Source organism: Grampus griseus, assembly GCF_964374135.1.
Source record: "Grampus griseus genome assembly, chromosome: 3".
Lineage (NCBI taxonomy): Eukaryota > Metazoa > Chordata > Mammalia > Artiodactyla > Delphinidae > Grampus > Grampus griseus.
Window position 1 is genome coordinate 158603079 of NC_139019.1, and position 19882 is coordinate 158622960.

At 48.4% G+C, this 19882-nt stretch overlaps 1 protein-coding gene across 2 annotated transcripts; it reads right to left on the reverse strand.

Moving 5' to 3' along the window:
- Positions 1 to 351: 351 nt before the first annotated feature.
- Positions 352 to 18943, reverse strand: BTNL9 (butyrophilin like 9). Of its 2 annotated transcripts, XM_082651527.1 has the most exons (11): positions 18770 to 18943; positions 13722 to 13856; positions 11655 to 12002; positions 10002 to 10283; positions 7397 to 7525; positions 7182 to 7214; positions 6850 to 6870; positions 5405 to 5425; positions 5148 to 5174; positions 2513 to 2539; positions 352 to 1605 (listed from the first exon to the last, which is right to left on the reverse strand). In XM_082651527.1, exons 2-11 carry the CDS (start codon positions 13828 to 13830, stop codon positions 980 to 982), a joined length of 1623 nt encoding a protein of 540 aa, XP_082507653.1. In that variant the 5' UTR covers positions 13831 to 13856; positions 18770 to 18943; the 3' UTR covers positions 352 to 979. The 2 variants fall into 2 exon arrangements, with proteins under 2 accessions (XP_082507653.1, XP_082507654.1); XM_082651528.1 differs by lacking the exon at positions 6850 to 6870.
- Positions 18944 to 19882: the final 939 nt, after the last annotated feature.

The following is a 19882-nucleotide window of genomic DNA, read 5'->3' on the forward strand; positions in this document are numbered from 1 at the left end:
TTCCCATCAGTTTTTTGACATTTTTAAAAAAATTATTTATTTTTGGCTGCAATGGGTCTTCGGTGCTGTGCGTGGGCTTTCTCTAGTTGCGGTGAGTGGGGTCTACTCTTTGTTGCAGTGCGCGGGCTTCTCGTTGCGGTGGCTTCTCTTGTTGCGGAGCACGGGCTCTAGGCATGCAGGCTAAGTAGTTGTGGCTCGCAGGCTCTAGAGCACAGGCTCAGTAGTTGTGGCACACGAGCTTAGTTGCTCCGCAACATGTGGGATCTTCCCGGACCAGGGCTTGAAACCGTGTCCCCTGCATTGGCAGGTGGATTCTTAACCACTGCGCCACCAGGGAAGCCCCCCGTCAGTTTTTGAGCATATTTGTACATTACAGCAAAAGTTGTTCCAGATTCACCTGTACTTTCTCTGCTCCAGCCCTGGAACCCACCATTTCTCCAAGTTCATTTTAGTGGGAATTGACAGTGAAAACTAGGATCTGAGCCCTAAGTGAACTCATTGTTTATGAAGTGTCCTTGTTTCTAGATCATTCTAGAGCTAGAAAATATATACAAAACTATTAAAATACACAAGTTAACTGATACCTCTAATTTTATCCAGTGAAGTTTCTCCTCTTTTTCCCCCATTCCAGTTTCTTTCATGTCTTCCACAGTGAACACCCTGACTAGCAGCAACATGAATATATTTCTACTCATCAGCTCAAACCTACAACACGCACAAATAAGCTTTGGAATTGCCTTTTTTTTTTTTCAAAGAAAATCATATTCTTACATGTACACATACACATCTATTGATACATGGGCAAAGGTCTCGCTTTTTCCTATTTCGGCTATACTGAGCCTTTTAAGCCTTTGCTGGCGTTTTGGTTCATACACTGGGGTCGCTGTGTTTGTTCCGTCTAGAGGAAGCGGGAGAGCAAAGCACTGACTGGGTATCCAGGAAGCCGCCCAGGACCCAGTCCTGTGGCCACGAGGGCGCCTCACCACATGGCCAGGGCGGGGTCCGAGGGCTCATAGGGTTGTAACCAGGTGTCACTGTCCTCCTCTTCGGGGACGCGTTTCTCTCTAACTGGCAATGGGCGGATGGTAAGTGGATCTGGGTGTTCGTTGCCGTCATGGGCTCTAGGCCTGAAATACGCGCAGAGTGCCCCAGAGAAGGTGTCCGTGAAGGTGAAGATGTGGGAGCCATTGGATACATTGAAGAAGGACAGCTTTCCCGCCTCGCAGTCCAGAAAGATGCCCACGCACCGGGGTGGCACGCGCATGGTGAGCGCGATGCGGTGCGGGTCCAGCACGAAGTACTCGCAGCCGTTCCACAGCCCCATCACCCAGTAGCCACCCGCCGGGCTCAGGCGCGCCTGCCCTGCGCGCGGCACCTCTGCCAGGCACGCACCTAGGAACCAGCGGCTGCGGCGGCCCACGTGCACCTCCCAGTAGTGGCGGCCCGTGGAGAAGCGCTCCCGGCTTAGAACGCACATCTGCTCGGAGAACCGCTGGGGGTCACCGGCCGCTGAGCCTGGCGCCATCCTGCGGGAGGACACGCTCTTGCCATCCTCGGAGACCTCCAGGCTGGGGTGGGCGGAGCCAGGATCCAGGGTCACATCCACTGCGCAGAGGCATATGTTTAGTGCAGGTGAAGGACGGTTCTGCCCCTACTCCCACGCCTGTCCCCTCCCCCGACAGGCAAACCCTCTGGCTCTCCTGATGGACCAATCAGTGGAATAGTCACTCCCTCTCCTGCAACCCCCTTCCCACCACCCTGGTACTGAAGGGGCATGAAAGTCGCTTCCTAATTTTTGAAAGTGATTAGAGGAATCCCATTTCTTTCCTGAACCGGAAGGTTCTTGAATTCCATGGTGCCATGCAGAGCAGAGAGAGCAAATGAGGTAGGTTTGTGGGGATAGAGGTGGGCTCACTTTCCCCAAGACCTGATCAACCGGAAGGAGCTTAGAGCTGATTCTGTCCCGGCTGCTCTCACCACCCTGTGTAACCATGAAATCACTAGTGAGCTCTGGGACTCTTTTACAGCAATTTTAGGATCTTAAAACTGTAGGGGACCTCTGAGATCATCTAGTCCAGTACCCTGCACTCCAACACCCCATCCCCCCAAAAAAAACCACACCCATTTGATGGATAGGAACCCTCTGTCGGATGATGTGGGAGGTTCCTTACAAACTCTGTATTCTCTCCTGCAAAGAGGCCCTAGTAGCAACCTTTCTGCCAGTTGGAAACAAATCTAGTAAAACCCGGAAAGCTAGGTGCGTGTGGGAGCATGTGTGTGCACACAAACGTGTGCACGTGTGAGTGCAATCACATTAATGCATGTGAGCATGTATGTGTGCAGGCATATGTGTCATATTATGTGTTTTATAAGTGAGCTTTTGTGTCTGTATGTGGGGCCCATACTTGGCTCCTGGACAGACCCTTCCTCTAATCTCAGTTCTGGATACCTCCCTTCTACTTAAGATCCAGCCAACCTAATTCACAAGGCACAGTTCCTTGGCTTCAGTTACCTGCATGTTGTTGGGCTGCTCTCCACTCTGAAACCAAACAGAGAGGAAAAAGAAGCTCAGAGATCTGGGTCAGTAACCCTAGAACCTTGAGGGCGGCTCAAAATGCAAAAGGGACGCCTACAAACTAAGTAACCTCGTTCCCACCATGATAGCTGGCTTGGATCCAGACTGGCCTGGGTCCACCATGGCATCTTCCCGGGAATTTGGGATTGGGTAGGGGGCTGGTGTCAGTGCTGGCTTGTACCAAAGCTGTACACAGGCTGAAGTTGTGCTGGGAACAGTGGGATGACAGAGTATGTGGGCAAAGGGAACCAATACAAGCAACTGGGATACCTTAAAGGATGGAAATGAAGCCTCAATCTCTGACTGGCTTAGTCTCCAGGAGGCCCAGCTGAGCTTGGCTCCTGTCCTAAGACATCCTCTGGACACCCTGTCTTGCCCTCTTTCTTAACGTGAGCCATTCTGTGTGGATTTCTGTTTTGTTTTATCTTGTTCTATTTTACAACAAAGAGAGCACCAAAGTCACAAAATGCAAAAGCAATAGAAGACATTTTCAGAGCTCCATAAATTTACAGCAAGGCCCTGCAACCCTGATTTTGCATCAGAATAACCAGTAGATCTTTAAAAATATAGAGCTTTTGCATAGAATAACTTAATTCGACAAAGGTGTCAATTCTCCCTAAATTTATCTATAAATTCAAAGCAATCCCATATAAAACTACTTTTGGATTTTTTTAGAAACTTCATAAATTCATCCTAAAATTTATATTTTAAAAAGGTCCATTAACTTTAAAAAGGAAGGGGAAATGGAGGAGGACTTGCGCTTTCAGGTACTTTAAAGGCCAAAGTAATATGTGACCAAAAGACAGACCCATGAAGACCTGGGAACTGAATATGCACTAAAGGTGATACCCAAATCAACGGGGAAATCGTGGATGGTGTCGTAGGTGGGATTGGGAAAACTGACACCTTATTCGGAGAAAAATTGCTGGGTTCTTGTCTAACACCACATAAAATGGTGAATTTCAGATGGATTAAAAACCTGCACATAACACATATACAGTGAGTAGAAGAAAATGTTAAGAGACTGTCTTTGTGACCTAAATGTAAAGAAGATCTTCAACAAAACTTCAGAAACACAAGCCATTAAGGTAAAAATGTGATGCATTCGCTTTTATCAAAATTGGTTATTTCGGGGCTTCTCTGGTGGCGCAGTGGTTGAGAGTCCGCCTGCCGATGCAGGGGACGCGGGTTCGTGCCCCGGTCCGGGAGGATCCCGCATGCCGCGGAGCGGCTGGGCCCGTGAGCCATAGCCGCTGAGCCTGCGCGTCCGGAGCCTGTGCTCCGCAACGGGAGGGGCCACAGAAGTGAGAGGCCCGCGTACCGCAAAAAAAAAAAAAAAAACAACTGGTTATTTCTTTTCAATAAGGGGCACCATTGGACAAAGCTAATAGCAGGTGACGGAAGAGAAGAAGGAATTCACAATGTATAATAACAATGAGGGATTACTATCCTATGTGTATATATCATATTCTACAATAATAATAATATTGCATGAAGGATGCCTGCAAACCAAAAGGCTCCATTCCCCAGCACTGACACCAGCCCTGTCTTGTGAAATCAACAAGAAAAAGATAGCAATGCCATATGGAAAACAGGCAAAGGACAGGAACTGCTAATTTTCAGAAGAGGAAGCACAAAAAGCCAGCTGGCATATAAAGAGATGCTCAAGCTTCTTAGTGTGCAGAGGAGTGCAAACCGAAAGAACAATTACTTGTCCCCGTTGACTGGTAAACTTAGAAAGCCGGCTCACACGGGATGTGGGCACAAGGAGCCTCCACGCACTGCGTGAAGGATGATGGTGCTGCTGCAGGACATCCTTCCATCCCACTTAGTGACACATCCCCCACGGGCCAGCAGTTCCCCGCGGGGGTACACATCCCAGAGAAATCTCCACACAGAGCCAGAAGGCAACACGTGTTCAGATATTTATTCAGCCTTGTTTGTGGTGGTATAGAGTTAGAAGCAGGCTGGATGTCTACTCCAGGAGGGTGGCCAGCTCAAAGGGAGTGCTCTGCAGCAAGGAGATACAGACTAGATTTACATGTGGCAGCAGGGGTGGATAGTAAAACACAGCAATGAGTGAGATAAGCAGGGAACAGCACGAGACTGTAAATGTCTTTACAGAAACTGAAGTGCACCGCACAAAACAGAAATTCACCTCTTGCAAGAATACATACAAAATAAAGATACACATTAGACTGTTTGTTTTATGGGGGGAATGGAGGAAGGTACAGGGAGAAATAATTACATATAAGGTAAGATACCTTATATTTACATATAAGGTAACTCTCACCAGGAGTGAGGGTCTTTGAGGGGGGACACCAGGAAGCTAGGTGATTCTGATGTGCAACCAGGATTGGCACCAATGATTTACCGTATGCTTACACTTCAGAACAATATAAAAATAACTATAAAAGTAAAACTCAAATATAACCTATACCAAGCAACATAGATTAGTACATGTGTGTAGCTATGGAATAAACCAGAATGAAGCATAGTTGGTTAGTCAGAGCAGGTGACTGGGATGCTGAGATGTGACGTGGACAGTGGGAGGAAAACGGGCTTCACTCACCAGCCTGGCCTTCAGCCCTTCTCCAGTCTGAAGTAGCCAAGGAAAAACAGAATTAGAACAGCAGGTCCCTGCAGCTTCCTTGTTCACACGTCAAATTTTGCACCCACCCCTGCGCCTCTCCCCTTTCTCCTGCCACCCACACAGCCAGCGGAGTTCCAGCCTGGCCATCATACCTGGCTGGGAGATAAGACGAACATACACGGATAACCACATGCTACAAGGTGGACAAGAAATAGTTCTAAGGGGGAGTCACTTACCCAGCTCCACTTGAAGTTTCCCTGTAAGCAGAACACACAGAGAAAACATCAGCCTTTGGATGAGTGGAACCACCTTCCCAAGGCAGTTAGGCCACTGGGAAGAGGTTTCTTAGTCTTAAACCACTGCTCACCCCGACCCCATCCTAGATGCTGCATCACCCATCTGCAGGATTCTTTTCTTTTTTTTTTTTTTTTGCGGTACGCGGGCCTCTCACTGTTGTGGCCTCTCCCACTGCGGAGCACAGGCTCCGGACGCGCAGGCTCAGCGGCCATGGCTCACGGGCCCGGCCGCCCCGCAGCATGTGGGATCCTCCCGGACCGGGGCATGAACCCGTGTCCCCTGCATCGGCAGGCGGACTCTCAACCACTGTGCCACCAGGGAAGCCCATCTGCAGGATTCTTACACCTCATCCTATTCTTTGCCCTAAGGCAGAAATCCACACAGCGCTGGGAAGGGAAAACTGGTCTTGCTACTGAGGAACCTCTTTCAAGGGTTCTGGTCTGGTTTGGAGAGGCTACTGCTCACTTGCCCTGTAATACAAGCTTTTCCTGGGGAGGAAGTCCTGTGTAAGTCCAGGCACTGAGCACACCCTGCAGGAGCCTCAGGGTCACTTACTGGGTACATTATTTAAAGAACTAGGAGGACATCACACTCAATTATTTCCCCAGGCCAGATACCAAAACTCTAATATTTTGCCACTAGAAACGCATTCCTCTGATTTCTCTAATCTTTGTCTTTTAAAAGTAAGACTGGGAAAGGCAACAATATACACGAATTCGGCCTGTGATGTTAATGAATTATTGTGGCTCTTTTTGTTGTTTGGTTGATTGCCTTTTTTGTTTTTGTTTTCCCCTCCATGACTAGGTAGACTACAAGACAAGCTTCAACTTTACTGCTTTGTCTGGTGTTTTACTGGGGCAGACAAGGTGGTTCTCAAGGTCTTCCCCCACCCATGGTGGCCTTCTCCTCTCCTCTATCCCCTCTTCCTTTGGATTCACTCTTCCCTCCTCCCTCCACACGGTTTCAAGGTGCTGAGTCCCCCTGGGAAGAAAAGTGGATTTGATAAATTGCTTTCACTTTGGTGCAAATTAAAGCTGGCTTCCTTCCCAGTGACATTTGCATTAAAAAGAGGTTATCCTAGGAAGATGAACCAGAAGGAGTAGACCTTTTACAGTGGAATTGTAAGTGAATTGTACAGTTGGCAGGAGAGGGCCTGGCAGAGTCTTTCCAGAGGGTCTTAGGTCAGGCTTCCTTGACAGGTGCACACAAATCGGTTTCGGAGGGGAAAGGCGGGAGGCGCAGAGGGATGGATTTCGAATTAGAGCGCTACCATCCATTGCTCTCCAAAGGGGGCCTAAAATCACTGAACCCCTGCTTCCACCGTGTGCCGGGGTTAACCCCCTAGCCCACAGCCAGCACCGTGGGCATGGCACCCAGAACTTACCCAGCTCTTCTGTGAGTTTCCCTGGAGAAAGAAACGAAGAAAAGAGGAAAATCTACGTGGATCACTGAGGCCTTGCATCTCCAAAGTGCACAGACTTGGGACCCCATGTGCTCTGGAGAACCAGTTTGAGCTGGACTCGAGGGAGGAGCAGGCTCCGAGGCAGGAGAAGTGGAAGAAATCCTCTGCCGCCCCCCGCCCCCCCCCGCCCACCCCCGTCTCTGCCCTCTCCCAAACCCCCCCCCCTGCTGTGACCTACGCGTCTTCTTCACCCAGCGTCCCCACTTCTGCGAGTCAGGGATGCGCGCGAAAAGCGCGTCTTTCCCTCTGCTTACCTTTGTCCTTCTCCGCCTGCTTCTTCAGCTTTTCTGCAAGGAAGAAAAAAGGGGAGCAGACGTGAGTGTGCGCGCTCCCCTGCCTGTTTCCACGACCCATGCCAGCCGTGCCTCCGCAGGATGGCCCCTCAGCAGTGCCCCGCTGTGGCCGCCTCCACCACTTTGCTCTTGGGCAAAGCCAACTCCAGGAGGGCAGCCCCCAGCCTGCCTGGTACCTTGGGACCTCCGTTGCCTCCGAAAGAAGTACAGCGCCAGCGTCGAGAGGAGAGCCAAGACGAGCAGCGGTCCCACCAGAGTCCCGAGGAAAGCTCTCTTCCAGGGAGAGGTTCCGGGTAAAAATACGTCTGGAAAACACCCCACATGGAGTTGTCTCGATTTGGTCTTCGCTAAACATGAGAAGACTAGTCTAGACACTGCGTGCCGGAAAACCTTCCCAGTGCCTGGTTGACGCTTCCTGGGCCCCAGCATAGCCCTCTGTAAAACGGGCCTGAGAACCAATCTGCAGTGCTCTAGAGAGAGGTAGCGTCAGAGGACCAGCGGCGAACTTGAACTTGCGCAGCGCAGAGGAAAACACTGCAAACTGAAGGATGCGAAAGGAAGGCGCTGATGGGCGCTGCCCACTCCTCCAGCTTAGAACTTCTGTGACCACAGCCCTGACCTTCCTCTACTTCTTCCTACTCTTGCTTTACATCCAAGGGCATGACAATCCAAGGTGTTGATACCTGAAACCCAGTGGCTAACTGCTCTCTACCACTCTGACGAATCCACACGTCATCTCCCGCTTCTTGCAAACACCTGGCTTCTACTTCTCATCACACCTTTGGAAGAACTGTTAGCAAAGCTTTGACAGCTGACTGACAGTTCTTCTCTTCCCTCTCCAGGCTTCCTAGGGAGGATCTGCCCAGCGGCAGAATGTGGCTCAGGGTTCGCAAGGACAGTGGCTGGACAGTAAAGAAATGAATGCAAAATAGAGAGCAACCCTTTAGTAACTCTTGCGGCAATTTAATAGAATAATTTTGTGTCTGTTGAAGATAATAAGAAATTGGTGCTTTTATCATAGTAAAATATACATAACATAAAATTGACTATCTTAACCGTTTTAAGCTTATAGGTCAGCAGCCTCAAGTATATTAACATTGTTGTGCAACCATCACCACCAGAACTTTTTTCATCTTCCCAAACGGAGACTCTTTACCCATTAAACACTGACTCCCCATTCCCCCCACACCCCCCAGCCCCTGGTAACATCTATTCTACTTTCCCTCTCTATCAATGGACTCTTCTGTGTACCTCATATAAAGAGAATCATACAATATTTGTCCTTTTGTGTCTGGCTTATTTCATTTAGTAATGTGTTCTTTCAGTTTTTAATTTTATTTTTCTAGCAGTGCATTTTTATTGTCTTGGTTAAAAGTATTGAGCTACAAAGGATTGGTCCTTCACCACAGGTGTTTTTGAAGCACTGACTTAGGGGTTAAAGGGCTCAGGGTCCTATGCCCCCCTGACCTCCAATCTCCAGTCTCTCCTGCATCTTTCCAGCTCCTCAGATAGCTACACACATTTCCGTGTCAGGACCTTTGCACTTGAATGGCCTCTACCTGAATGGCCTCCTTGCAGATATCCACGTGACCCACACTCTTTGTCAAGGGTAAACACAAATTTAAAAACTGGATTTCCCCTGGTGCAAAAACGGAGGGAGATTCCCCTTTCCCTTCTCTTAGAGTATTTCCTTTAGAAAATGTGTAAATTCTTTCTCTATCCCCTCAAGATGTATACAAATCTTTTTGAAAGTTAAATAAGCCCCTTGCCAATTTTAAAACCCAGGAATGTTTTTCTTAAGGAGCTAGAGCCATCTCTTTGAAATGGAAACATCAAGGAGAAAGTACCCCTATCTCCAGGTCTGCTGGGAGTTTCACTTAGGCACCTGGCTCCAAGTTGTAATTATGTGCTTGTCATAGAGATAAGAGATATCTTATTTCTCCTTTGGATAAAGACAATTAGCTAACACAGATGTTACTCCTTACCCAATGACCAGGTAAATTTCGGGTGAACTATGTGTGACACACGGTGCTTATCAGGTCCTCTTACCCGAGGACAAGTTATCGCTTATAAGGGTGAGATTTCTTTCTGTTATGCTAATATCACTATTGATTTGGACCAATGTGAAACATGGCCCATAGGTTGGGTTTATCCTCAAGACTTAAAACAATTAGAGCCATGAACGTTAAATCCTTCAAATGGGTGCCTCACGATAAAACTTTGATCCTATATAATGGTCTTCCTTTGAACTCAGTGCCTAACGGTCTTCGTCCCTGATCCACCACTTTTAAATCCATATATACACTCCACCCCGCCTTAGCCTGCTTCCCTGCTTCATGTTTCTCTGTCTCAGATAACATCTTCTAACATGTGCTGTAATTTATTCTTTTGTGTATCTGTTTCCCCTGCTGGAATGTGGACCTGAGGCCAAGGGTTTGGGGAACATTGTGGGTGATCGATAAATATTGTTTGAGGGATAAAATTAGGAACACATGGGCTCTCATGATGCCCTTTAATAACTAGAGTTTCTGGATTTTAGGGCCTGGTCTTTGGTTCATAATGTTGGCTTTCTGGGACCTCCCCCAATTACTGTTTGGGTTGTCAGTTGTACACTCAGTAGGTTCCTGATATTACGGCTGACTTTCAAGGTGTCAGGTTTAGCCCCCCCCCCCATACACAGCCAGGCTCCAGTGCCACTGTGTCCCAATAGATGGTCTCTGGGATAAAGGACATGGAGAACTTGAAGACTAGGAAGATGACGGTGCACTGGCGCCCACTGACCTGCTATCTGGACCACGAACTCTTTCTTCTGGCCCAGGAGGGGATTCTGGATGGAGCAGGACACATTGCTGTGGGCCCCCCCTTGGACGACCACAGAGGTTTCCAGACTGAACAGGCCTTGGGCATCCTTGACGATGACTTCAGTCTCTGGAGGCAGGCATCGTCCCTGATGGTCTGTCCACTGAGACTGTGGCTTGGGGTACCAGCCACTGGAGGTGCACCTTAGCTGAATGCCTCCCTGCTTGAAGCCCTCAAGGGAGATGTGAGGGTCCGAGCCCAGCCCTGAGAGAGGCAGGAAGAGTGAGAATGATGAGGCTCCTTCCCAGAAGTTGTATGCGAAGTTCATGCCACCATTCACCATCTGCAGTCACCATAAGGCATCGTGACTGTGACTGCTCTTAACACACTTGCGGGCTGGCAGCCCTCCACCAGTGGACTATAAGTGACAGGCTAAATCACCGGTGGCGTGTGGGGACAGCACTACCTCTGAAGGGCGTTTTAAAATAGGGAAGGGCTACTAATATTTAGTCATACAATGCAAGGGACAGTCCCCCTAGAATGAAGAGTAATCCCACCCCAGATTTCAATAGATTGTCTTTTCTCTCTCTTGAATCCCACTGGCACTCAAGTGGCTTTGTTATATATACTTCTTTATCTCTCTATCCAAGTAAGCTAGCTTTATATTTTGAATATGCAAAACATTAAGATGGTTTAAACATCAATACTGTAAAAAACAGTAGATCAAAAAAGCCCCAGGGGCTTCCCTGGTGGCGCAGTGTTTGGGAGTCCGCCTGCCGATGCAGGGGACACGGGTTCGTGCCCCGGTCCGGGAAGATCCCACATGCCGTGAAGCGGCTAGGCCTGTGCATCCGGAGCCTGTGGTTCGCAACGGGAGAGGCCACAACGGTGAGAGGCCCACGTAACGCAAAAAAAAAAAAAAAAGTGGGGACTTCCCTGGTGGCACAGTGGTTAAGAATCCGCCTGCCAGTTCAGGGGACATAGGTTCGAACCCTGCTCCAGGAAGATCCCACATGCTGCGGAGCAACTAAGCCCATGCGCCACAACTACTGAGTCTGTGCTCTAGAGCTTACGTGCCACAACTACTGAAGCCCATGTGCTACAACTACTGAAGCCTGCGCGCCTAGAGCCCGCGCTCCGCAACAAGAAGCCACCGCAATGAGAAGCCCGCGCACCGCAATGAAGAGTAGCCCCCGCTCCCCGCAGCTAGAGAAAGCCGACGCGCAGCAAGGAAGATCCAATGCAGCCATAAATAAATAAATAAATAAATAAATAAATAAATAAATAAATAAAGGTAGGAGGGGGCCTGCTTCCCTACACCTCCACCAAGAGTGTGTGATCCAAATATTGAATGTTTGCCAATCTGATGCGTAAAAAAATTGTATCTCCGTAGCTTTAATTTGCCTTTTTCTCACAATGAGTAAAGGTAATCATCTTTTCTTATGTTTCAGGGCCATTTGTGTATCTTTTTTGTGTGCATTTTTTTGTTCATTTTCTAATGAATCTTTCTTTTTAATACTTTTCTTTTTTAAATTAGAGATATTTTCCCTTTCTCTGTTCTTTTCTATCTACTCTTGACCTGTTTCCAAATGGACCATTTTCTCCTCTCTGTTGGGGCTTGACCAGGTCACGCACCTGCCACCTCCAGCTCCCAGACCGCTTCCCCAGTGAAGTCGCTGGAGAGGAAGCGGCACCCGTATGGACCCTCGTCGGCGGGAACCACGGGGTGGAGCCTCAGGGTCACGCTGCCATCAGCGATCTCGTCCGTGACGAGTTTGGTCCTGTTCTGGAACTGCGCCATCTGCTGGCCATAGAACTCCTGCTGTTCCCGGTACAGGTGCACCACGTCAGAGGTCCGGCTCCGGAACCAGCGGATCTCCATGTGCTCGGCGTCCCGGTACGGCGACAGGTGGCACGAGAATTCCACCTCATCCCCGACGTGTGCCAGAATGGGTTCCCCATGGCCTACCACCCTGAATTCCTCTAGGACGAGAACCCAGACAATGGCCCAAATCAGCACTCCTCAAATACGATTTTTTGCAGTAAACCATTCAAATGACAAAGGTGAGACGCTCTACAGGATGACCGGTCCGGTTGCTTGAGCAAGTAATTGTCATGAAAAAGTTGAGTGTGCCACATTAAAAAATACACAAGGAACATCACAACCAGATACAAATGTGTGGTGCTGGACTGGTAGCTGGTTTGAACCTACCAACTGCAAATATTATTTTGGGGACAGTTATGTAAATATGGCCAGGGCATTAAATTAAATGGAATCTTTGGCAAAAAAAAAAAAAAGCAAGTTTCAAAACCAAATGTACACTATCCTCTTATTTGATTAAAAATTTGACATATTTGCATGAATGTGCAGAATAAAAGACCTGAAGGGAAATAGACCAAATTATTGGTAGTGATAATTTCTGCCTGGTGGGAATAGATGTTTTCTTATTTTTGCTTTGTCTGATTTTCTAACATTGTATAATGCACATGGACAGCTTCTGTAATAACAAAGGGTATTAAAGTAATCTGGGGGGGGGCTCCTTGTTTCATGGGTTTTCCTATCTAAGGCCAAACCCTGCTTTCAAGATTTTAATTTATCTGGATCTTTCATTTGATTGTTCTCTGCAGTGATGTCTCTGTATGGCTCCTCTACTCCCTGTTTTCTGCAATTTCCATGAGAGTTGCTATTCCTGCTGCAGTGCCTCTCTACCCAGCATGACTTCATTCATTTTTCTGGCTTCTGTACACCTCCTTTCCTTCTTTCAAAGCTCAGCTTAATCCCACCCTAAATTCTTCCTTTATGAATCTCTCCCATCCTTCACTTTGCCCATATAGCATGGGGGCACCTTGCTTCACTCCATTTGAGAACCCCTGTTGCCCACTGGGTGTAGCCCTGATACCATCCCTACCAGCTTCCCTCTCCAGTTTCTCTCCAGCTGTCCCTGCCCCCGTGCCTGACGCCTGGCCCTCTTCCTGGGCACAGCCTGCCTCAGTTTACTCTCCATCTGTCATCTTCCCGGAGAATGTGCATTCTGCAAGGCTCTACTCAAATAATACCTCTTTTCCATGGCCCTTCATGGCTTTCTGGAAAAAACAAACTGGTCTCTTAGTTATGCTCCCAAATCCTTGGGTACATTTCTCTTGCAGCTCTGGTCACATAGCTGGACAGCTGTGTATGTCACGTCTGTCCCCCTCCCTTGAATGACTGAGGATCTGGGCTGTGCCTAGTCACCTTGGTATCCCTGGTTTCCAGCTCAGGGAATTAGGGAATTGTATTTGCATAACTAGTTTACACTCTCTATTAGTTGCTTCTTTCATGAGAGATGGTAAGATTAGGATCCTCCCTGCCATTCAAAAGCTATGGTTTATATGCAGGAGAGGAGTTAAACATATTTTCCAACGGGTTCAGCCTAAGCACAGACCAATAAGAATCTCCTGGCACCCTGCTGCTATGCCTTCTGCCATGCTTGTGAGCTGTGGAGTTGTGGGTGGCTGCAGGGATGGTGGGGGAGCACTGTGGGGCTGGATGGTGTTTGGGGGCGTGGCTGTTTAACAACTGGGATGGAAATCTTATATTTTAGCCCCTGGCACAGCCTGGTACCAGGCTACAAGATCTCAGCCCTGGAATCACCTGCAGGAGGGGTGGGCAGAAGCTGAGGTGCTCACGTCCTGGCTGTCTGGGCTGCAGATTAGACAGGTTACCTGAGTGCATCTCCCCGGGCTGAAGCAGGAGGAGGAGGTGAGTGAGGAAGGAGAGACTGCTGGGAAGACGTACTCGCTGGCAGGAGTCCAGGGAGACTGGGAAATCCATCACTTTTCCTCAGCAGTGGGGGCCACCTGGAAAGGGCAAAGAGGTACTGGAGTGACGCAGGAGAGCTGGAACTCCGTGCATCAGGCCTGACGTCTGTCACTGCCTCAATTATTTTTTGTCTGGTTCTTGCAGGCTCCAGCGCCTGGCTTCTTTTCAATCATAGCCAGATGTGAGAGCTGCTTCTAATTTTAACGGACGGCACTGCTTATGGCATTGTTGGCCTTGCTTGGACTCACAGAGCTGAGAGAGGACAAGGCCAAAGGGTCCCAGAGGAAGCAGCTTCTGAGCTTCGCATTGTTTAGAGCCAGGAACAGAGCCATGCATTGTGTTGGGGCTGAGCTAGGATCTAGTGACTTTGCCCAAACAAAGGGAAACCTATGAGGATTCCCAGATGCATTTTCCTTCTCTCTGCCCAGCTTTGCTCCCAGTTCCCTTTGACCTGGAACATCAGGTCCACAAAACAGAGGAACAAACACAGAGTTCTAATCTTTCCAAAGTAGGATGCATGCCTGGCTGCCTTTTAACTCCAACCACATCTAGGACACCTTCTTCCATCCCTGAGGCTTCAGGTGGAGCTCCCAGGAGGTCAGCTGGTGACTGTCACTGAGTCAGTAGCATCTTTGAGACCATAGTGATGGTACCGTCCCATCTAGCCCTCCCCGTGCCTCATCTGTGGCACTGGAGACCCAGCCTCAGGCAAGGGCTGTTCCCTCTTCACTCCTGATGCCCCTTTGGGACCTGAAGTAATGCCTCACAGCTTGACAACCAGTGAGCCTGGGCAGCTGTACATCTTGGGAGATATATAAGCCTCTCCACATTTCTCCTCTATTTAGTTGTGAGACTTTAGACAGATTATGGACCTTGCTGAACCTTAATTTCTTTGCTTAAACAATGGAAGAAACCAGTCCAACTCAGAGGGTTGTTAAGCTTAAGCCTCCTATAGGTGGCATGGGTGCTCTCTAAAGAAAATTCAGGGACTTCCCTGGTGGTCCAGTGGTTAAGACTCCACGCTTCCAATGCAGGGGGCCCCCGGTTCGATCCCTGGTCAGGCAACTATATCCCGCCTGCATGCCACACTAAACTCTCTCATGCCACAACTAGAAGATCCCACATGCCACAACTAAAAAGATTCCGCATGCCCCTAACGAAGATCTCGCATGCGGCAACAAAGATCCCGCGTGCAGCAACTAAGATCCGACACAGCCAAACAAATAAATAAATATTAAAAAAAAAAAAGTCAGCTCCTCTCTCTGCCTCCATCTTCTTCCAGAGGCTGCCTCCCTCTCCTTTCATGCCATCATAGCACCCCCAGAGCAGAAAGCCCTATGCAGTTTCTACTCTCCAGCTCCTCCAGTCTCCCTCCTCCCTCTGTCTGCCACCCCACTCCACTGTTTGGTTTTCCTTTTCCCACAGACCTGCGAGGTGGCACGTGTTCCTGGGGTCCTGTGGCTGCAGAGTCCCAGCCACACTCTCACTAGCGGGATGTAGATGAAGGGCTTTATTTTTTTATTGAAGTGTAGTTGAGTTACAATGTTGTGTTAATTACTTCTGGACAGCAAAGTGATTCAGTTATACACATATATATTTTTTTAATATTTGTTTCCATTATGGTTTATCATAGGATATTGAATATAGGTCTCTGTGCTCTACAGTAGGACCTTGTTTATCCATTCTATATATAAAAGCTTACAGTAAAAAAAAAAAAAAAAAGTTGAACTCAAAAAGAGTAGAATGTTGGTTACCAGGGGCTGGGAAGGGGAGGGGGAAATGGAGTAAATATTGGTCAAATGGTACAAACTTTCAGTTATAAGATGAATAAGTTCTAAAGAGCTAATGTACAGCATGGTGATCATAATTAATAATACTGTATGGTATACTTAAATTTTTCTAAGAATAAATTTTTAGTGTTCTCACCACACACAAAAAAAGGTAGCTATGTGAGACGATGGATATGTTAATTAGCTTGACAATGAATGCACATATCAAAATATCACATTGTATACTTTAAATATATACAATTTTTATTTGTCAATCATACTTCATAAAGCTGAGAGAAAAAAGTATTAGCTTTTAGTAAATTATTTTTCTGCAACTATTCAGGTGGTCGTATATTTTTTTCTTCTTTATTTCCTTTAATCTGTTTTTCAATTGATTTATTTACCTAAATTGACAAAATTCTTAAACTAAAATTGTTAACAATAAAAAAAGAAAGCTTACAGTAGATAAAGGACTTAAAAAGCTGCTGGTCGTGCAGCAGAAGACTAGTCTAAGGAGGTGTGCAGGTTAGTTAATGGAAGGGAGGCTCCTTGACTGACCTCTGTGCTGGAAGGACACTGGCTGACATGACTACAGCAGGAGGGAGGGGCAATGGCCTATGAGTCGAGTGGGCCAGGGTCTGCGGGCCCTGCCCTTCCACACGCAGGTGGGAAGACAGAGGGGCAAGCTGGGGGGGCTCCATTCATGTTTCAGAAGGGACCCCTCAGGGAGGAGATAGGAGTCCCCTCTGAAGTGTGCCTGGCTGAGAGCCAGCAGCTACTGGAATCATTATTCACACAATAACCAGCAGAACAGAGACCTTGGGCCAGGGTCCAGGCTCAGGCTAGACAGTCCAGCCTCTGGCCCTTTTGGCTGATGGCAGGAATATGTCTGTGACAGGCCTAGAACTGGCAGCAAAGGACATAAAGCCCCATGGGGTGAAGCCACGAGGGTATATCAGCACCAGCTAATGCCTTCCCAAACAAGAGGGGCTCAGAGAGTGTTTCTGGATCCATCTGGATCGGCCAGACTCTGAGGAATTGGCCAATACTTGTGCTAGGTGCTAACCTGAGTCCTTCCCAAGGCAGCAATGGGGCATTAGGCAGGCCCACAGTAGGGGGCAGGGGCACCCCACAGCAGGAGCACGTGCTCCAATATTCCTAGGTAGGGGGAGGCTGCCACCTGTCAGTCAGTATGTTCCAGACACTGGAATTACTATCAGGACGGCAGTTCTCTGCTGTGATACATTCATGGGATTTCAGTCACTGAGGTTGCAGGGGGAAGAGGTCATAAACACACATATACACATGCATGTGCCCACAGTAATAAAAACTAATATAAATCGAGCGCTCACTATCTACCAAGTACTTACCTATATCACACGTATTATCACCATTATTATAGGACCAAATTACAGGCAAGGAAACTGAGGTGCAGGGAGGCCAAGTGACTTGCCCTGCACACACGGCTAGAAGGTGGTGGAGTGGGAGTTCCTCCCAAGCTCTGCCCTTCTCTTGATACAGGTTCCTCACCAGCTGTCGTGTGTCAAAGTTGGGTGCACCCTCAGTTTTCCTGTCCCCCAAACTGTGACCCCCGTTAGGAATCGCCTGGTCACAGACTGCAGTGCTCACCCTGACAGCATCTCACATGCACTGAAGAAGTGGCTTGAGTCCCCATATGTCAGCCACAAGACTAACCAACCAACAAATGCACAAAAATTTAAAAATCCACTTCTGATAAAACAACTTAAAACTGGAGTTTCCCTTAGACCTTATCAACAGCATCTTCTCTAGCAGGAGGTAATGCCTTGTGGCACCTTTCCTTCCAACGCTCAAGGACCTGACTTTAAAGACTTTAATAGGAGGGAGACAGTCTGGCAAATTCTGGAAGGGACTTCAGAAGGGCTGAATGCCCCTTCCTGATCTAAAGAGCACCCTACTCTCCAGTTGCTACCTGAAGTTTGCCTTTTCCAACCTCCCTTTGCAGTTGAAAGTCTCTGATCCTTACCCCTCTGAAGGGAAACACTTTCTGATTTCAGCTATTCGCATCACAGTGTAAATAGATTTCAGATTCTTTTTCTGAAAAGAAAAAGAATGGGGAGGTTTTGCTGGGGAAAGTTGAGACTGGCCATGTTGCATATTTGGGGAAGAGAGAGGACCCAGTGAGGGGAAGCACAGCCAGAAAGGGGGTCTCAGGCTGGAGCTAAGCTTTGCTGGTGGGGTACATGCTCCCTGCTCTCCAGGGAGCCTCTGAAGACGCAAGGAGGAATAAAGGTTGTGCACACCTACGCCAAAGAAATGCTGCTGAAACGCGGCTACCTTCCACCCAAGCCTATCTTTCCTCTTCCTTCTTCTTTCCTTCTCATTTTTTGCCTAGCCTCACTCCAACCCCATTCCAGTTGCATCTCCTCCTGCATCCCCAATTCCTAAACAACATTTATGTTCCCCTGATTTCCAGTCCTTCAGCTCTTGAATTTCTCTTTAAAGATTTTTTTTTTTTTTTTTTTTTTTGCTGTACGCGGGCCTCTCACTGTTGTGGCCTCTCCCGTTGCGAAGCACAGGCTCCTGACGCGCTCCGCGGCATGTGGGATCTTCCCAGACCGGGGCACGAACCTGTGTCCCCTGCATCGGCAGGCGGACTCTCAACCACTGCGCCACCAGGGAAGCCCGTTTAAAGATGATTATATTCTGCTTTTGCTAATTTGTAAGCTTGGGCTGCGTGTGCTTTGCCCTTCTCCCGTTCTCTGTATCCTAAGCTACGAGCCCCCAGGCATAGGGTTTTTGCACTCTTGCACCCCGCTCCCCTTCTAGCACCTGCTGCAATGCTCTGCCTTTCACAAGCTGTCAATTAATGCTCACTGGCTTGCTTTGGTTTTTATTTCAATAGGTCCACAAGAGGGTTTCCACCCCTTGTCTCTACAGGAGATGAACTGTCCCAAGGAGGGACCCTCTTTGAGGCTTCGCATGGCTTGAGGGGGAAATGGGATGTGTCAGAATCCTTCCTCTTCAAGTGGGGCTGCCTAAATGGGCATCTCCCCTTGGTCACACTGACATCCCTATCCTGCAGCCAGGTTCAGCTGATAAGATGGTGCCAACCCACCTTGCGCTCTCTCCTAAGCCCTCATTTCTGCCTCCCATTTCTGAAAGGTGGAGGGTTCGACAGGCATTGAGAATGAGGCACATACCTGGCAAGTAGCAGCGAAGGGTCCAAAATGGCAGATGAATCGGGTGATCTCAATTTCCCTGCAAGGCAGACAGTTGTGAAGTATTCAGATTCCAGATGCTAAGGTCTCCTAGACATGGGCTGGCAGTTCAGCTGAGGGGAACCAGCTCATCTTTGACAAAATTACCCACCCACCTTCCACCTTAAGACACAACGCTGCTTGCTCTGCCCTTTGCTATAAAAACCAAGATAGATAGAACAAAACGAGGAAGTCTCTGTCACATCCTGCCTGTGTGAGGAAAACCATGAATTGAATTTCCATGGAAAGTGTCCCTCCAAGGTCTTAGAAGGAGGGGAAAGGTATCTATCTGGGAGATTTGTAGAGACTGCAAACTACAGAGGCTCAGAGCAGGGAAAGATTGCTCCAGCTGGCTGCCCGGGATATCTGGGGCTCCAGGGAGGCAGGATGGCCATGCCTGGCTAGCCCCTCTCTCTTCACCATCATAGCAAAAGATACAGAGACAGGACAGGAATATCCACTAACTAAGGGTTAGGAAAGGTCTGGTGCTCAACTCTTACCCAGCTATACCCTCCTCTGCAGGGTAAGGACAGTAAGAAAAATAACCCGGTAACTTTGCCATAAGTAAAACCTGCAAGAGCTGTTCACATACAGCTTGGAAATACAGTGGGGTGCTGTACTGGGATTTCTCTAATGGAGTGGAAATCAAAAAATAAGAAGCAATGACTACCTCACCTCACCTCATTTTGCCATATGCCACTGTGCAACTTTGGTATTAGTGGGAGAGAAGCACAGTGGACCAAGGTGCCAGCCACCTGGCTGTACCCCGACACTGACATCCTTCCTAGGGGACAAGTCAGATCTGTGATACGGGGTAACTCAAGCACATGGAAGACTCCCAGAAATGCCTGTTTGGGGAGGGGTCTGTGCAAGTGCTAGGGTTCTGGGTTAGTGGATGGAGGTGAAAACAGTGAGCTTTGGGGCACCAATTTGAAGGTCATGCTTCATATTCTGGCAGGCTGGTGCATGCATCCCAGGCTTATGCATGCACAGACACATCCCAGGACAGCAAAGGGGGCTAAGTGGTGAGCTCAGATGGTGAGCTCAGGTCCCTGG

Bases quoted from the DNA above. Each gene is read 5' to 3' on its own strand.
- BTNL9 (XM_082651527.1), bottom strand. From the start codon at position 13,830: ATGGATTTCCCAGTCTCCCTGGACTCCTGCCAGCGAGTACGTCTTCCC. The intron at 5,426-6,849 runs GTAAGTTCTGGG...TTCTGCTTACAG, and splicing joins GAAACTCACAGAAGAGCTGG to GGAAACTTCAAGTGGAGCTG. The intron at 1,606-2,512 runs GTAACTGAAGCC...GCCTCTGCGCAG, and splicing joins AGCAGCCCAACAACATGCAG to TGGATGTGACCCTGGATCCT.